Source organism: Gadus macrocephalus, chromosome 19 (assembly GCF_031168955.1).
Source record: "Gadus macrocephalus chromosome 19, ASM3116895v1".
NCBI lineage: Eukaryota > Metazoa > Chordata > Actinopteri > Gadiformes > Gadidae > Gadus > Gadus macrocephalus.
In genome coordinates this window covers 8,948,582-8,964,893 of record NC_082400.1, presented here as the reverse complement: position 1 = coordinate 8,964,893, position 16,312 = coordinate 8,948,582, and the positions used below count along the sequence as shown (strand labels likewise).

The following is a 16,312-nucleotide window of genomic DNA, read 5'->3' as shown; positions in this document are numbered from 1 at the left end:
ACTGTTCCAGTATATATATATATATATATATATATATATATATATATAGATATATATTTATATAAAAATTCCCGTTATCGCTTGACATTCCTGCCAGTGTAAAGCCCTCTGAAATAACTTTTTGTTTGCAGGGCACTTTATGAATAAACTTGACTCGGCTTAAGAGTTTCTTATAGTGAACACGACCATTGAGTGTATTTGCAGGACTCAAGGCTGCCCACTTTGCATTATTTTCATAATTTTGACTAGGTCACATGCCTAATGACGTTCATGAATAGATACCCTGCGAGGCAATAAACGATTCGCCGAAAGCGGATTGCACATGAGATGCATTTTAATGTAAACTAGAATTCATAAGGATTGCAACTCAGTGTATACATGTTTTGATACATACTACACATACTCGCAATGTCCTTCTTATTCAAACGTTGCAAGACATCAGGGTGCAGGGTTAGTTGATGTGGTGCGCAGATCCCCCGAACCCCCAAAGGTGCTGTGTTCAATATCAGCAGCCCACCTGATGACCGCCATATAGGAAAAATACCAAAATAGTAAATAGGAATGAAATGTATATAGCTGCATTTTGTTTGATATATGACATATGATTAGACACAAACAGTGTTCTAGCGTCACACTGGTGTGATCCAGCCTGCAACGATACAACCGTCACATATCACACGAGATCGTATTGTTGATTAGACTGTTTTCGATTTTCTTTCTAAAGTTGCATGTAGGTCAAAAGCGGGGCTCCATTTATCGCACTCACTACAGCCATATCATGTATGTTCCTGTGGTCTAAAAATAGTCCATTTTGAACGACGTTGATTAGTCCTGCTGATTGTCGTCGAGTGTGAAGTGCTGCCACAACAATAAACACCACGGCGCCACACCAACTGCAGACCAAAACATTTGTCAAATCCTCATTATTGGTTTTCCTGGCATCCAGTCACAGGACATTTGAAGTGCGTTCCGTAGGTGGATGCACCTGACAGCTTCCCCAAGGGTGTGGTGTGGTAAAGGTCAGGGTAATGATCTGGCCAGGGCTACCTGCAGGGGAATAGCCTTTGCACCGCTCTGTCCAGGAGACGGATTACGTTTGTTCCATCTATTTACAACCCAGCCCTGCTTATTACCACCTATTACGGTGACTCTTTCTGTCTGGCGACTTGTATCTAGGTGACCGTTTTCCATCCATCTAGTTAGCACTGTTTTTATTGACTACGCATTCATTTAGTAGACAAATCTCTAACAAAGACGCATGGTTATTTTAAGATATTTGTAATTTAAGGAGCAGCTAGGAGCTAGCGCATCTTGCTCAAAGGTGCCTACAGGCTAGACGGGGGCCATTGGAGATCGAAACCGAGTGGCTTTTGATTAGGAGTCGTAAACACTGTAGCCACAACTCTATCCCGTCAATTGTAGTAAGCTCAACAATAAGTAGGCCAATATACGAGGAAGGGCTTATGCTGCATAATATGCTGCGGAATAAATAGTTTTCTGGATAACAGACACAATTGACACAGTAAAGGGCTCTCCAAGGAGAAAATCTGTGGATTGTGTTGATTGCGTTCTTCGTCTTGAAATATATGCACATCCCTATAAACAAAAGCTTGAAATGTGAAAGTACTTATAAACAAAGCAAAAAAGGCTCATAATGACTGACTTTCTCCAGTCAAACTAAGTGGCATTGAGAAACAGGTTGCTTTTAAAAGTAACATTGCCCATTGTTTTTAACCTTGATGGTTTGCATATTTTTTCTGTTGGTTGTTGTTGTTGTTGATTCAACAACATGCAAAGCAATAAAAAAGACATGCTCTGTATAAAATAAGAAACAACTAGTAAACAAGATATAAAACAACTTTTTTCAGGCAATCCTTTCTGGGACTATACGTGTGCTTTAATAGGGCACAAAATAGTAAAACATCACTCTACAAAATATAAATTTTTAGGGTTCCTGCTTTTTTCTTCTGTTTTTATTCATGCCAGTGAATTAGCTTACATTCAGTCGACAAAACACAATATATGTGCTGAGCGTTATGACCTATGAACTACTCTGTATCCTTTTCAGCATTGATGGTTTATTCATGTCAACATTAGCAGTTTCCATTTAAAGCAAACTGTAACCATGGGAATATAATTGAAAATAATAAGATTAACCCTATCAAACTATACACCCCAGGTTTGGTGAAGGTTTTTCTGTGTGTAAGAATTGTCTGAACCTTGTTTGACCAGATGAAGATAAGAAACTGGTAACTTGACCAAATGTATAGGGCAGGCGTATTTGTATTGTTGTTGGGTGTTTTACAGTGAATATGTATTAAACTATGTTTTACACTGGATTCTGCATCTGCCATACGTGGCATGACAAACGGTAACAAATCCATGCCTCCGTTGTGTAATCCTCAAAGAGGATGCAGGATGTTGTTTGGCATCGCCTTTTATCTTATGTGTCCAACAAATGAACTAAATACCCCCACAACCGTCTCCGATACTACTGACACAGCAGACTCAAACGAGAGGAAGGAGGAGGAGGAGGAGGAGGAGGAGGGGGGGAAGGGGTGGCACATTTCCTCCAAAAATAGGAACACACGTCGGACATGTGGTGGTCTGACTTTGCAATTCATCTCCTTCCTTCCTTGCCAAGTACCTATCTCAATTCCATTTTGATTCCAACTTGGTTCTCAACACTAGCAGGAGGACAGAATTGAGTCTGGACTTCTGCATTCAGTTCCATCGTCCTGCTAGCGTTTACAACCAAGATGGCTGCCAGGTGAATAAGGTCAATGGCCTGTGGAAGTCTAGACCAAAACAAACTAGAAAATGCATTTCCTGCAGATAACAGGGGTTGATTTGTTAAATGTTTGACCAAATTGTGAAGTCTGAAGTAATTGAAGTGTCATAGAACTAACTCCCATTATGAAAATAATATTTTAAAACGTTTAAAATCTTTAAAAAATTTGAATGGTATCGCACGATTCTAAGCAAATCTGAACATTTTAAAAGTGGAATAGTCTCTAGATTAACAATTGTAGTTAGGTCCCAAAAAGTGTAGAGCATCAGAAAGAAAAAAAGAAGGAATAAAGCCTAAGAATAACAATAAATGAGTGCTGCCTGCAGCACTCACCTAATAATAACCCTGAAATGCATATATTTCCTAGGATAATATTCTGCTTTGTGGTTGTGTCAAGGTACTGGTCACAGAAGGGGCTTAGGCATAATGAACATATAGTTATTAGGGGTTGTTGTGTTGATGGTGTAGTAGCAGCAGTAGGTCTGATTAGTAGTAGTTCCAACATACAACACAACACAACAACTTATCGTTATCCAATATCCAATGACTTAATCGAGGAAAAAAAAAGACATGCTCTGTATAAAATAATAAAACAACTAGTAAACAAGATATAACACAACTTTTGTAGCACAACTTAACCAGCCTATTCTAGACATTTTTGGATACTAGCATGTTGCTATGTAGAATAAACTGTATAAGTCTACGCCTTGACAACTCATGGGAAATATAATGAGAAAAATGAAAATACTTCTTGATTTTTCACTTTCCTAGCAACACGTGCTGCTATTTTGAGCCTGAAGTTGGAACTAATTAAAAAATAACGCTTATGGTTTGATTACAAATAACTGCTAAGCAACTGCTAGCTGACTATTAATGGCGCCGTGTGGGCGGTTGAGATCTATTGCGGGCGGTCGGTCGTGGAGGTTTTAAAGGTTTTGAGGAGCCAATGGGCAGTGACCTGGTCTTCAGTGAATAAATGAGGAAGTTTACTTTACAACAACTTGATCGGCGAATGAAGGACAGAACGAAAGGAGGAAATAAGGGAGGCGGGAAGGGAGGCAGGGAGGAACAGGTTTAAAAGGGAGAAAGTGAACTTTGCACCGAATGAATGCGTGAATGAAGGGTGTCAGAGAGGAAGGAAGGACGAACAAGGAAATGAACAAACAGTTCAGTAACGTAAGGTTATCGTCATTTAGGTGCAGGTGCATGTCACCTCGTAATCAAAATAACCTTGGAATCCATTTTTTTCAAATTAAAACAAATCAAAATGCCCCTACAATACTCAACAATTTGATTAAGTGATTCTGGGGCACCCTTTGAAGAAAAATCAACCATTTGACCGTCTCATGGGAAACCACACGCATAACAAAAAAGGTTCCCTTGGATACCCGTCTTAAAACCTGTCAAAAATAATAACCCCGTGCCGGCTTCAAGAAAGGGGTCATCTTAAGTGGCAGCAGGGCCACTTGAAGAAGCTCAATCTAGGACACACCCTCAGGCTGTTCCCCAACCCACAGGCTGGATCCCCACACCCAACCCCTGCTTTATGGCCCTTTGCAGCTCTGCATAGCACGTCTGTGTGTGTGTGTGTGTGTGTGTGTGTGTGTGTGTGTGTGTGTGTGTGTGTGTGTGTGTGTGTGTGTGTGTGTGTGTGTGTGTGTGTGTGTGTGTGTGTGTGTGTGGGAGTGTGCTTCGAGGAGCATGTCTATATTTGCCTGCGGGCAGTCCATCTGTATGCCTTTGGAAACGGCCTGTGTCCCTCGTGTCCTCTACCTCAGGCAGACAGACAAGCTTACACACACACACACACACACACACACACACACACACACACACACACACACACACACACACACACACACACACACACACACACACACACACACACACACACACACACACACACACACTACGCACCCACATACACACATACACACACATATGCAGGCATGCGCATTGCGCACACACACACACCTACACAGACCACGTGGCCTCCAACATTCATGGTTTGTCTCACCTGAATATCTTCTCTGGGGCCTGTTCTCCTGTAACTAGGTCATAGCCTTTCTCCAGGTTAGTGTACGGCCACGGCCTGCCAGAGAGAAACACAACGTAGTACATCACGTTTTATACATTGTTTATGAAGTTTAAATATAAAATATACACAAAATACAAAAGGCACACAATATCATTATTTTCCGAAAAAATAATGAAAGATAGCTTTGACTGCAAAAACAGTAAATATTATCAAATATATACATAAAATGTATCTTCAAAATAATTAATATGGAAGAATGGACTCTGCTCAGGAAGAAATAAAATGTGACCTTCTCGATAATGGAGGTCACAAACATGTCTGAACATAAAAGTGTACGCTTTGAGTAATTTACAACCGCGGTACAAGAGTATAAACTACATTTTTTAAGCATTCATTTGAAAGATAACTTCAGAAGCAAGGTCACGAGCTGAGAGTACGTCCGTGGAATGGATAACAATTGCTTATCTGCATTGTAAAGCGGCGGTGAGTGGGGATTTGATCCATGATTGGTTAGGAGAGAGAAGCACCTCCAGCTCATTAAAATCAGAAGGTGCACCAGACAATCTGCTAACACTTTAATGCCCAGAACCATATTGGCTCTGCCCATAAAGTCGTCAACACATAAAGGTTATCATGCCTCTGTCTCCTTTCCCAAAGCAACCCTGAGGACAACATTACACTGACACTCCACCACACAACACCGGCCACCTTCTCCTTCCTACCAATATGACACACATTCTTTCTATACACTACACTGAAAACATGATTTATTTATTTATTCATTAATTAATTCCCTCATCAGCAGTCAAGCCTTGGGGAACTTTGCCTGCCGAATAAAGCTCTTTTTCCCAAAACCAACCACCGGTTTAATTTGTTTTAAAAGATAGAAGGGAGCGGACACTCTTTCCTCTCTTCTCACTTCATCCCATTCCCACTAGTCGCTTCTTCTCCGACGTTGTCCCTGTTTTTTAAACTATTTTTAGTGGCAGCAGCTTTTTCTCGTGTAGAGCGATGAGGAATACGTGACTTACCCTTCGTTGCGCCCCCAGTCACTACGGAGACAGAGATGATTATGGTCTGGATCAGGGGAATAGCCTTCGTGACAGCTACACTCTCCTGCAGCACAGGGAATTAAGCAGACGGGTGTAAATAGTTGTATTCGTACAGTGCATTCATGTGTCGGTGTCGTCTCACGGATCAGATTTTGGATTAGATATATAAATCTGATGGCAGATGAGCTGAACACTGGGTGACCAGGGCGTTTCTGTTGCTTCATCTTTGTTTCGACTAATGATGTTGCGAGAGGCGGGGCTATCACAAACAGGAAATCGCCACAGGCGTGTAACAGCGAACACACACTCGGGCCAGCTTTAGTGCACTTTTTCCCGGTGACAAGACAAGCTAAGACATCCTGTCCGGACACCAACAATTCTTAGACAAGTGTCTGTAAAGGTTTTCAATCAACACCGTTCAGGGGGTCTGTAAAAATCGCCTTCTCAAAGCTTAATCCTCTTAAAGTTTGTCCTTCCTAGAATATGTCCGTCACAAAACAGAAAACTCGGCCCCTTTCAGTTATTGGTTTCCGGCCCAGTTTCTGTGCCATCTCTCTCCAGAAGTTCTGTTGTAGCATGGTAAAACTGCTGGATCCAAGATTAGTGTAGGTGTAATCTCAACTGTTAACGTTATATTGTTAGTAATGTTTGGGCCGACACTAGGTAGAGAAGGTCATCTGGCAGATCCCCAGTTCCACCTAAACCAGTGTTGAGGTGTCCCTGAGCAAGACACTAAACCCTAACCATCGCCTACCAGCTGGCTAGCTGTTGTCTTGCATACATCCACACACACATGGTTGTGTGTATGAACGGGTGAATGTGTGGTGCTTTGAATGACCACTAGTTACACAAGAGCTAGCAGTCCATTTACAGTGTTGTAAATGACCCCTGTTGCTGTAAAATTGTGGCAGCCAATCACGTTAGCCCCTTAGTTATAATAAAAGTATGAAATGCACAATGGTGCACAAAATGATACCTACATTGAGCTTAAAATGTCATTGATTGATTTTTGGGCAGACAAATGTGACTTGATTCTCCAAATCATAATTTTAGTCTGTGAGCGCAATAGTGTGTTTCTACGCATTCGTAATTCGGATTTAATAAGAGACTCCCAAAAGGTAATTCAAGAATGGCAATTTCAAGCCCATGAACATGGATTATGTTTTCTGATTCCTCAGGGCAAAAGCACAATTTAATATAGAACAGGTTAACATAATCTATGCATTTATTCTTCAAACCTCCTGCTTGGTCACTTGTCTATCAGAAGACAGACAGCAATAGATAGAGAGCAATAGATTGTCATATTTTGCTGCAGTAAATCAGCATGTCTCTCTCTCTCTCTCTCTTCATCCTCTGTGTCCTGCTCATCCCATCTCATCTCAATATTGCGCGGGGGGCGTCCCCATCTGTTTGAGTGACATTGTGTTCCAAGTTTTCGCACTGTGTCTGGTAGGGTTTCTCTTCCCTTTTCCACGGCCGCGTTTACGTTTTCACTATTCAACCTATTCTTCCCCTGGGGGTTGGTGGTTCAAACCCCGGCAGCGACGTCGCACACACCTGATAGTTCAATCGAGCAAGCACTTCAATCACTCCTTTAAAAGGCCTGAAAAAGCCCTATTTGAAATGGGTTGGAAACGGGTTCACTCTGTTCAAATCAGCACTGAGGCCACTGCTGTGTGTGTGTGTTGCCAGCTCCACCTGTGTGGGTCTACGTTTATGTCCAATCTAGGAGAGTAATGTTTTCAGGCAAAACCCTGGCGTTTAGCAGTATTTCGAAAGGAAAGTCACTGTCAATGCGGGCTCTGTGCTAAGTATACAATTGTAAATACAAGCGGATGGTCATTAACTAACCGGAGTGCATTTATTATTGACTCTTCCGGTGCTTACCAATGCCAGACCCTAACCCTTTGTTACACACGCTTAGGCAGTTTGATTGTTGACGGCTTGGCAGTGGAACTGAAGGTTGAATAAAATCATAGTTTAAGTGCACTTGGTCCTTGATATGTTTGTGTCAGGCAAAAATCAAAAACAAAATACACTGTTCATGGAGTGCATTTGCTTTTAAACTAATTTACTAGACGCAAAAGCCTGTTTTATGACCCTTAATTCTGTCGTAGTAGTCAATAGTCAACAGAAATAGACAACTTAACCATGTATTGTGCAATACCTAAATCTAACCAAGCCTACATTTTGCATCCAAGCCTAAACTCAAGGGTTGATGGTTCACACCTTTAAGGTACACAGTCTACCTGTAGGCATCCTTGAGCAAGTAACCCCTTTGTAAGTATTTCCAACACAACGTCTGCTGAAGTTAGCTATACACCCAAACATAAAGATGGTGTACCATGTTGAATATATATATTATAAGAAAAACATTAAGAAATACAATATTTGTCGTACAATATGGCTTTTGTTTAAAGTTTACAACAATGGTTGAATCTTGAGCTCCCCATCACTGCAGTCATCTCAGGCCCTGGGCTCACCAGGAATGCCAGTTAATATTTAGATAAAGCGATTGAGAGCAGCGCCTGGGGAGTGAGGGTCTGCCAGTTCAGCCACCACAGCCCCACAGTCTCTACATTTAATATAGATGACACACTCGATTGCTAAAAATGAATAACACCCCCATTATAACAGTTTGTGGCAGAAGGACTCCAAATAGGAAAATGCACAGTGAAGGAAATCTGTGTCATTTGTCAGAAGCACTTGAACCGAGAGTTGAACCAATATGCGGTGACACAGCCTTGTAGGAGTCTGAGACATCCCAGGCTCCAAAGTGCTTCCAGCTAGAATATGATGTACGATCTTCCAGTCAAATCGTACAACACCTTTACCGATACTATATGGAATAAAATAGAACACGATTAACAGAAGCAAATTGTTGTGACACAATTTTAAGAAGGCCAAATACTACGATCTGAAGGGAAATACACTGATACAGATGTTTCTTAAAGGTCCCATGACATGCTATTTTATGTATTCTTTAATATAGGTATTAGTGGGCAACTAACACAGTATTCAAAGACGTTCCCTAAATTCAGCCGTGGTGCAGAGTTACAGCCACTCCGAGCCAGTCGCACATTGAGCTTCCCCCAAATGCGCTGTTTCGGTGGGCGTGTCAAGGAGGAGGGTGGGGGTGTGGCCCTGAGCAGCTTGCAGCCACCATGCGCTCTGTTTACAGTGGATGTATCGCAATGGCGAGCCGCACACAGCCTTTAGACGTGTTCTGTAAATATTCTAGAACACACGGGAGTCCTGGAGCTCTATATCTAAATATTATCATATAGCCTACACAGATATCTATATCATATAATATATATTATCACGGCCAAAAGCTGTGTGAGCCGATATTATGAATCTCAAACGACCGCGTTGGGTTCTCCGACGTTCCTGGTTCTTCAACGTCCACATCAATGTGAATACACACTGTAACGCAAGTGTTTCTTGTCGGTTCTTTGACGTGTCTTGTATTTCCACAACGAGACTGTCGTGGGGGTTATCTGAGCCATGGTTGAGAAGGAATTGGGGGAAAGGAACTTTGATTTGACTCGCTGAAGTACATGAACTGCGACATGCCGCCGGTTGCCGCGAGGCACCATCGCCCGGCAGCGGGCAGCCGGCAGCAGGCAGCGCGCTGTTCAGTCAACTTCAGGTTGATGTGAAAGTGGAAGAACCAGAGACGTCGCAGAACCCGACAAAGTTGTTTGTGATTCATAATATCGTCTGGAGGCGCACACAATATGTTATATGATATAGATATCTATGTATATGATATTATTTAGATATAGAGCTCCAGGACTGTAACGCAAGTGTTGTACACTTCCTTGTTATTTGGATAACCGTTCTGCTGTTGGTGTGACGTCGGACTCTCGTATCTGGTATTTCTACAACGAGACTCTTATTGGGGGTTATCTCAGCCAAGGGTGAGAATGAATTGGGGGAAGGAACTTTGGCTTTGACTCCCTCAAGAACATGAACCACGACAAGGAGGAGAAAGGGATCTTTGCCGGGCAGCGCTTATGCACCTCCGCCTCCGGCGGTGGTCCCTCAGCGGGGCTCAAGCGGGAGACATTCGCCGCCAACAATCCCTTTCTCCTCCATGTCGTGGTTCATGTTCTTGAGGGAGTCAAAGCCAAAGTTCCTTCCCCCCAATTCATTCTCAACCTTGGCTGAGATAACCCCCAATACGAGTCTCGTTGTAGAAATACCAGACGTGTTATGCGCCATCACACCAACAGCAGAACGGTTATCCAAATAACAAGGAAGTGTACAACACTTGCGTTACAGTCCTGGAGCTCTATATCTAAATAATATCATATAATACATAGATATCTATATCATATAACATATTGTGTGCGCCTCCAGACGATATTATGAATCACAAACGACTTTGTCGGGTTCTGCGACGTCTCTGGTTCTTCCACATCAACCTGAAGTCGACTGAACCGCGCGCTGCCTGCGGCCGGCTGCCCGCTGCCTGCGGCCGGCTGCCCGCTGCCGGGCGATGGTGCCTCGCGGCAACCGGCGGCATGTCGCAGTTCATGTACTTCAGCGAGTCAAACCAAAGTTCCTTTCCCCCCCAATTCCTTCTCAACCATGGCTTAGATAACCCCCACGACAGTCTCGTTGTGGAAATACAAGACACGTCAAAGAACCGACAAGAAACACTTGCGTTACAGTGTGTGTATTCACACACACACACACACACACACACACACACACACACACACACACACACACACACACACACACACACACACACACACACACACACACACACACACACACACACACACACACACACACACACACACGTGGCGCTCGCACGGTCGAGTCTCATTGGCGGGCCAACGTCTCTGGGCGGGCCAGGCAGAGTAAGGGGAGGAGCTGAGATTCCTCATGACGTCATGAGCACAGATTTCCAAATCAGCGCGCTTGAGCCTCCGTTTTTTCAAAGGCGAGCTGAACAGCTAGTGCTCGTTTTACACCAAACGCAAGTTTTAGCCACTGGGGGACCATAGGCAGGCTAGGGGAACTCATATTTATGTTAGAAAACCTCATAAATTGAGATTTTCATGTCATGGGACCTTTAAGATACAAAAAATTCAATAGAAGCTGTGTCACAAAAATCATGCATTGACAGCTTTATAATATCACCACTAACAGCGATTTTCAATAACTTTGGCAACACAGTTCTTTGAAAGTTGAAAAATAATTCCCAACACAAACAATCTCATGTTATGAAAAAAAAAATTGGGGGATTGAATAAGTAAGTATTAAGGCAAGGGCTGAACTGCAGCAAAACATTTTTGCATGCATTTACATTTTCATTACGTCCCATAGTCCTTGCAGAGTCCTCCTAAAACTACTCAGGCTTGTCAAAGATTTGCACAGAAGCAACAATTCAACAATCAACAGCTCACAACGCCTGGGGTTTAGTCCAAACATTGTTAGTCCTCAGAATTGAATTTCTGAATAAACGTTACTAGAGAGTGATTGAATGAGTGGGGTGCCAATCATTCATCTAGATCTCTAGATCTCTCTTGATGGACAGACAGACAGACAGACCGACAGACATACGATACACACAGAAAAAAAGACAGACTGTTAGATAGATATCATAGGTAGACAGCTAGATAATTAAGAATCCCGGATACACAAAGGAAACTGTTTTAATTTTTAAGTCAACATACAATGACGTCACCAGCGATTAGCATTCTTAACATAATCTGTAATATCAACTGCCACCTTTGTCTAACATGAATTAATAAATGGATAAATTAACTGCTCATCAGCATCTTCTGCATAACACCATTTGCATTATATTACCTTGCAGTTAATAATTCATAATTTGACCTCATAGGCTAACCTTATACTTGTGCTTGTTGCAAAGTGCTAGAAGAGGTAGTATTTACAGGTTAGAACTATGTGATTTTTAGAATCACAAGACCAATAGAATTGGCAACTGATTTTGTTATAATATTTTTGGGTCATTGAATGTCTTCCTGTGTGTGTACACTTAACCTTCATAGCGATCTCCCTGCTGTGTGTCTGTTCGCTTGCTTTGTGTATGGTAGTGGCTCACAAGCAGATACAGCCGTTACCTAGTAACAGTTACTGAGACGAGGGCGAGTCCAAGCGAAAGAAGAAGACAGGTCAATATGTTTAGCCGTAATTCACCTCTGCTGTGTTTATAAGGGGAAATCCATTAGAGTGAGGCGAGGAAACGGAATTCAATAGCTTCACATCCAAGAATGAAGGAATAAGTAAACAATGTTTTTCTTTCTTTAGAATGGTAGCAAGGTTAAAATGGGTGGGATATTTTACAGTGTTTGTAAAATAGTCAGCCTATGGCAGAAGTAACAACAATAAACAGGAATGTTATCAGATAGCGCATAACGCTCACACACATAATATTACTGCGACATAAAGGGTGTCAAATTAAACAATTCTATTAAATTTCAACCGTTCATTTAATTAGGCATAAACCACAGTGTTCATTTACATGTTGCATGCATCGCGCGGACTGGCCACAGCGCTAACAATACACCCCCTTTGAATCTGAAACATCGCCAGCGTTATCACTTGGACAATGACTCCAATCGCACTCACTGTTTCATTATCACTTCCACTTTGACCATGGCATGAAAGGACTATTAAAGCTAACGCGGCTATTAAAGTGAAACCGGTAACACGCTATTAAAAGCTCAGTCGCAACCCCCACTCCTTTTCTTTGGCCTCCGCTACGTTCCCAACGACGCAGACTATACGTTGATTAATCGGATGGTTTCGTAATGCACTGCTCTACGTCGTCCCCCCCCTGTCCCCCAGTAGGGCTGAAATGGGCAGCTTTCAAGGTTCATGGAATGGGCGTAAGGGGAGAGAGTTATGGCTCACCTGGCGCACACTCGCACCCGGTTACATTATGTCCACTGGAGGAAGCACCTACGGACCTTGGGAAGATCCATCAAAGCGCTTCTAACGGGTGGATGGGGATTTAATGGGAAGTCTTCTGGCGGAGTGTGTTTGTGTGTGTTTGTGTTTGTGTGAGAGAGAGAGACAGAGAGAGGGGAGTAAAGGTAGATTCCGAGAGAGAGAGAGAGAGAGAGAGAGAGAGAGAGAGAGAGAGAGAGAGAGAGAGAGAGAGAGAGAGAGAGAGAGAGAGAGAGAGAGAGACTACTGAAAGGGAAATGGTGAAAATGTAAAGGGATAACACTGATCATGAGAAGGAGCGAAGGAGTGAGAATGAAAGCGATAGAGAATAAGAGAGGGATGAAGAGAAGAGAGAAAGACAACTAGATAGCGAGAGAGAGCAAGATAAATAATGAGAGGGTTGGAGAAGAGGTAGCTAGCGTTTACTGGCCAGCTAGATACAGGCACGTACAACGTCTATTATTTCACTCAGTAATTTAATTTAATTTGTATTATATCACCTTGTGGTTAATCGCACCTCAATCACCCCTTGGTTGACCGCCAGAGAGTGGACCCAGTCCATCCATACATCGACCTCTGTTCTAATATCTACACCTCCACATTGATGGAAGTGAGCGCTGGGCCTGTATGTTCCTAGGGTCCAGAGCGTGAGGGCAGGTGTGGATTGATCACCCCGAACCCTGGGGTAATACAAAGCTGGGTTTCGTCCAAGCGGGACGCTCACCGATAGTGACATTGACGGCGGATGGCAGCGGCGAGTGACTGATAGGTGGTCCACCTGATGACCTGGTTGAACAGCAGTGGTCTCGCTGGCTTGATTGAAGACACCGATTGTGTTTGCATGGTGAAGTCATGTTTGTTGTGTGTAGGTGTGAATGGTAGTTGTGTCAGCCTTTTGTGCGCGTGTGTGTGTGTGTGTGTGTGTGTGTGTGTGTGTGTGTATTTCTGTGTGTGTGTGTGCGATAGAGTTGCAGAAAGAGCGAGAAAGACATTTATTGGAGATGGATGTGGTGCACGATGTCTTATTTTTAATGCTTGTTCTTTTATCTCTGTGCATAAAAAAGTGTACGTTTAACTGAAAAGAAAGCGCCACCATTCAAAGTTAGTACATTCTTCTAGTGCATGTGCAGAACTTCTTATCCCTGCAAATATTTGTTTATTCTCCCTATCTCTCTACCTCCATCGCGCTCTCTCTCTCTCTCTCTCTCTCTCTCTCTCTCTCTCTCTCTCTCTCTCTCTCTCTCTCCCACCATCTCTCTTCCATCTCTCTATCCCTCTCTTCACCGCTTTCTCTCTCCCTCCATCTCTCTCTCGATCCCTCTCTCCATCTTCCTCTTCACCGTTTTCTCCCTCCCTCCCTCCCTCCCTCTCTCCCTCCCTCTCTCTCTAATGTACCGCTCTGTCTAACACTCTTATCTATCTATCTCTGTCAGAGCCCCATTGTTTGACCCGCTCGATTGCATAACCAGGGCCATTGTGGTAACAGATGCATATCCCTTACATATCATCAGCCCCCTTCCCCGCTCTCTGTGACTATCGCAGCAGCCCCAGGTTTGTTTTGCTGCATTGTGTTGTCTTTGTGCATGCCCGCGACCAAACACACCTTACTATTTACATCCTACTTCTCAGATAAGCCAAGAATCAGATGTTCTCAGCTCTTATCAGATGTAGTGTGAGTGTGTGTGTGTGTGTGTGAGTGATGAAGACTTTCTTTTTCTAGCAGATATCAGCCTGCAGTTTATTTTTATAAACACATAAATCAAAAGGTGAGGGAGTGGACAATTAAAATGATCCCCAACAGTATCACAATTGTCCATTTGCCATTTTCAAATATATATATATACAGAAAACTGACATGAACATCATGGATTCAGATGTTCTTTATACAAAAATGCAGAACGAAAGCCCTGCAAGTTGCATGAGGTGTGTGTGTGTGTGTGTGTGTGTGTGTGTGTGTGTGTGTGTGTGTGTGTGTGTGTGTGTGTGTGTGTGTGTGTGTGTGTGTGTGTGTGTGTGTGTGTGTGTGTGTGTATATAATGGTGTGTGTGTGTGTGTGTGTGTGTGTTAGTGTCCGTGTGTGTGTGCTTGCTGACACCATGGTTTGTAGCCAGTGCAATGGGGAGCGTCTGACCCAGTATTACATTATGCATTGGCCTCCCCCGTGCCCTTGGCTAGCTCTACATACATTCCCCATACATTACCGCCTGTAATCCACCGTAATGATCTTAAGATGCACATCACTGGCTTTCATGAGGACAGCACCAGTTAATGCCACTGTGATGTGTGTGTGCCACTGTTTTAGCTCTTAAGGTGCCGCAGGTGAGAACCGAGAGCCGTTATTTGCTTGTTATTTGTAAGAAATGCCAAAGCCATTCGTCAGCTCTCAGTGAATGAAATGTGCTGTGTGAAAATCGTTTTCAAGGTGACTGTGCCTGCGTCAGTATTAGCCAATTTAGATTATAGACCGCCTAGACATTTCTGACCAATCAGGGCATATCTTCCCTGATTGGTTCAGCTCGTTCATCTTGCCTGTCAATCACAGGTGCGTGAAATGTAACACGTCTCTATGGTGGACAAATTAGGAGAGTGGGAGAGAAGAGAGGGGGGTGACTTTTTAATCTTACTTTCACCACATTATGTTAACGATATATATGCTACTTAATACTTCTAATACTAGCACTATTAACAAGATCACTTCTAGATTACTATGACTGATTTGATTACTCAGTACATAGGCTTTCAGTATTCAGTCACATTCATGGAGTAGCATGCAGGGCTTTTAATGTTCCCCAAATTGACATTATTACGGTATACGTACAGTATACCACTAAATGGCTAAGAGAATAGGTTCCTAGATGTATAGTTATAGTCTATTTCGGATTTAAACGTTTTACGATTTAAAGCCAAAGCTCTCATGTAAAGGCGTAAAATTGTCATAGACATTCATTCCCTTCCAGCGACTTTAAAGAATGTTCTTAATGTTCCCCAGGAGTTGTCATTGTGGCCTCATATCGAATAGCCTCAAAAGGGCCACTTATATGACAACTACTGAGCACTAGAAAATGCATTTCCCGCAGAAAAGGCGGCGAGTGCTGTAGTGCAAAGTGAGGTTGAAATGATATTATGGTAAAGCCACATAGTTTAAGACGTAAGGAAATGTCAAAATTTCCCTTCATGAGGTTTTCTAACATTAATATGAGTTCCCCTTACCTGACTATGGTTACCCAGTAGCTAGAAATGGCGTTAGGTGTAAAACGAGCACTAGGTATCCTGCTCTGCCTTTGAAAAAACAAAGCTCAGACGCGCAGATTTGGAATTTTTCCCCATATGTCGTCATACGGGGAAATATTACCTCCCCTTCTATGCTTTTCCCACCCAAAGAATTTGGCCCGACAATGAGCTACGAGTGTTGTACACTTCTTTGTTATTTCGATAACCGTTCTGTGTTATGGCGCATAACACGTCGAGGTTCTCAGACGTCTCTGGTATCTCCACAAC

At 42.8% G+C, this 16,312-nt stretch overlaps 1 protein-coding gene across 1 annotated transcript in view; it reads right to left on the bottom strand.

The window, feature by feature from the left end:
* LOC132448018 (astrotactin-2) overlaps positions 1 to 16,312 on the bottom strand; it is a 245,956-nt gene that overhangs the window by 102,940 nt on the left and 126,704 nt on the right. Inside the window, exons 8-9 of the mRNA XM_060039081.1 lie at positions 5,861 to 5,945; positions 4,809 to 4,883 (exon numbers count right to left, since the gene is read on the bottom strand). Coding sequence (XP_059895064.1) covers positions 4,809 to 4,883; positions 5,861 to 5,945 — 160 coding nt within the window. The remainder of the gene's footprint in view (positions 1 to 4,808; positions 4,884 to 5,860; positions 5,946 to 16,312) is intronic.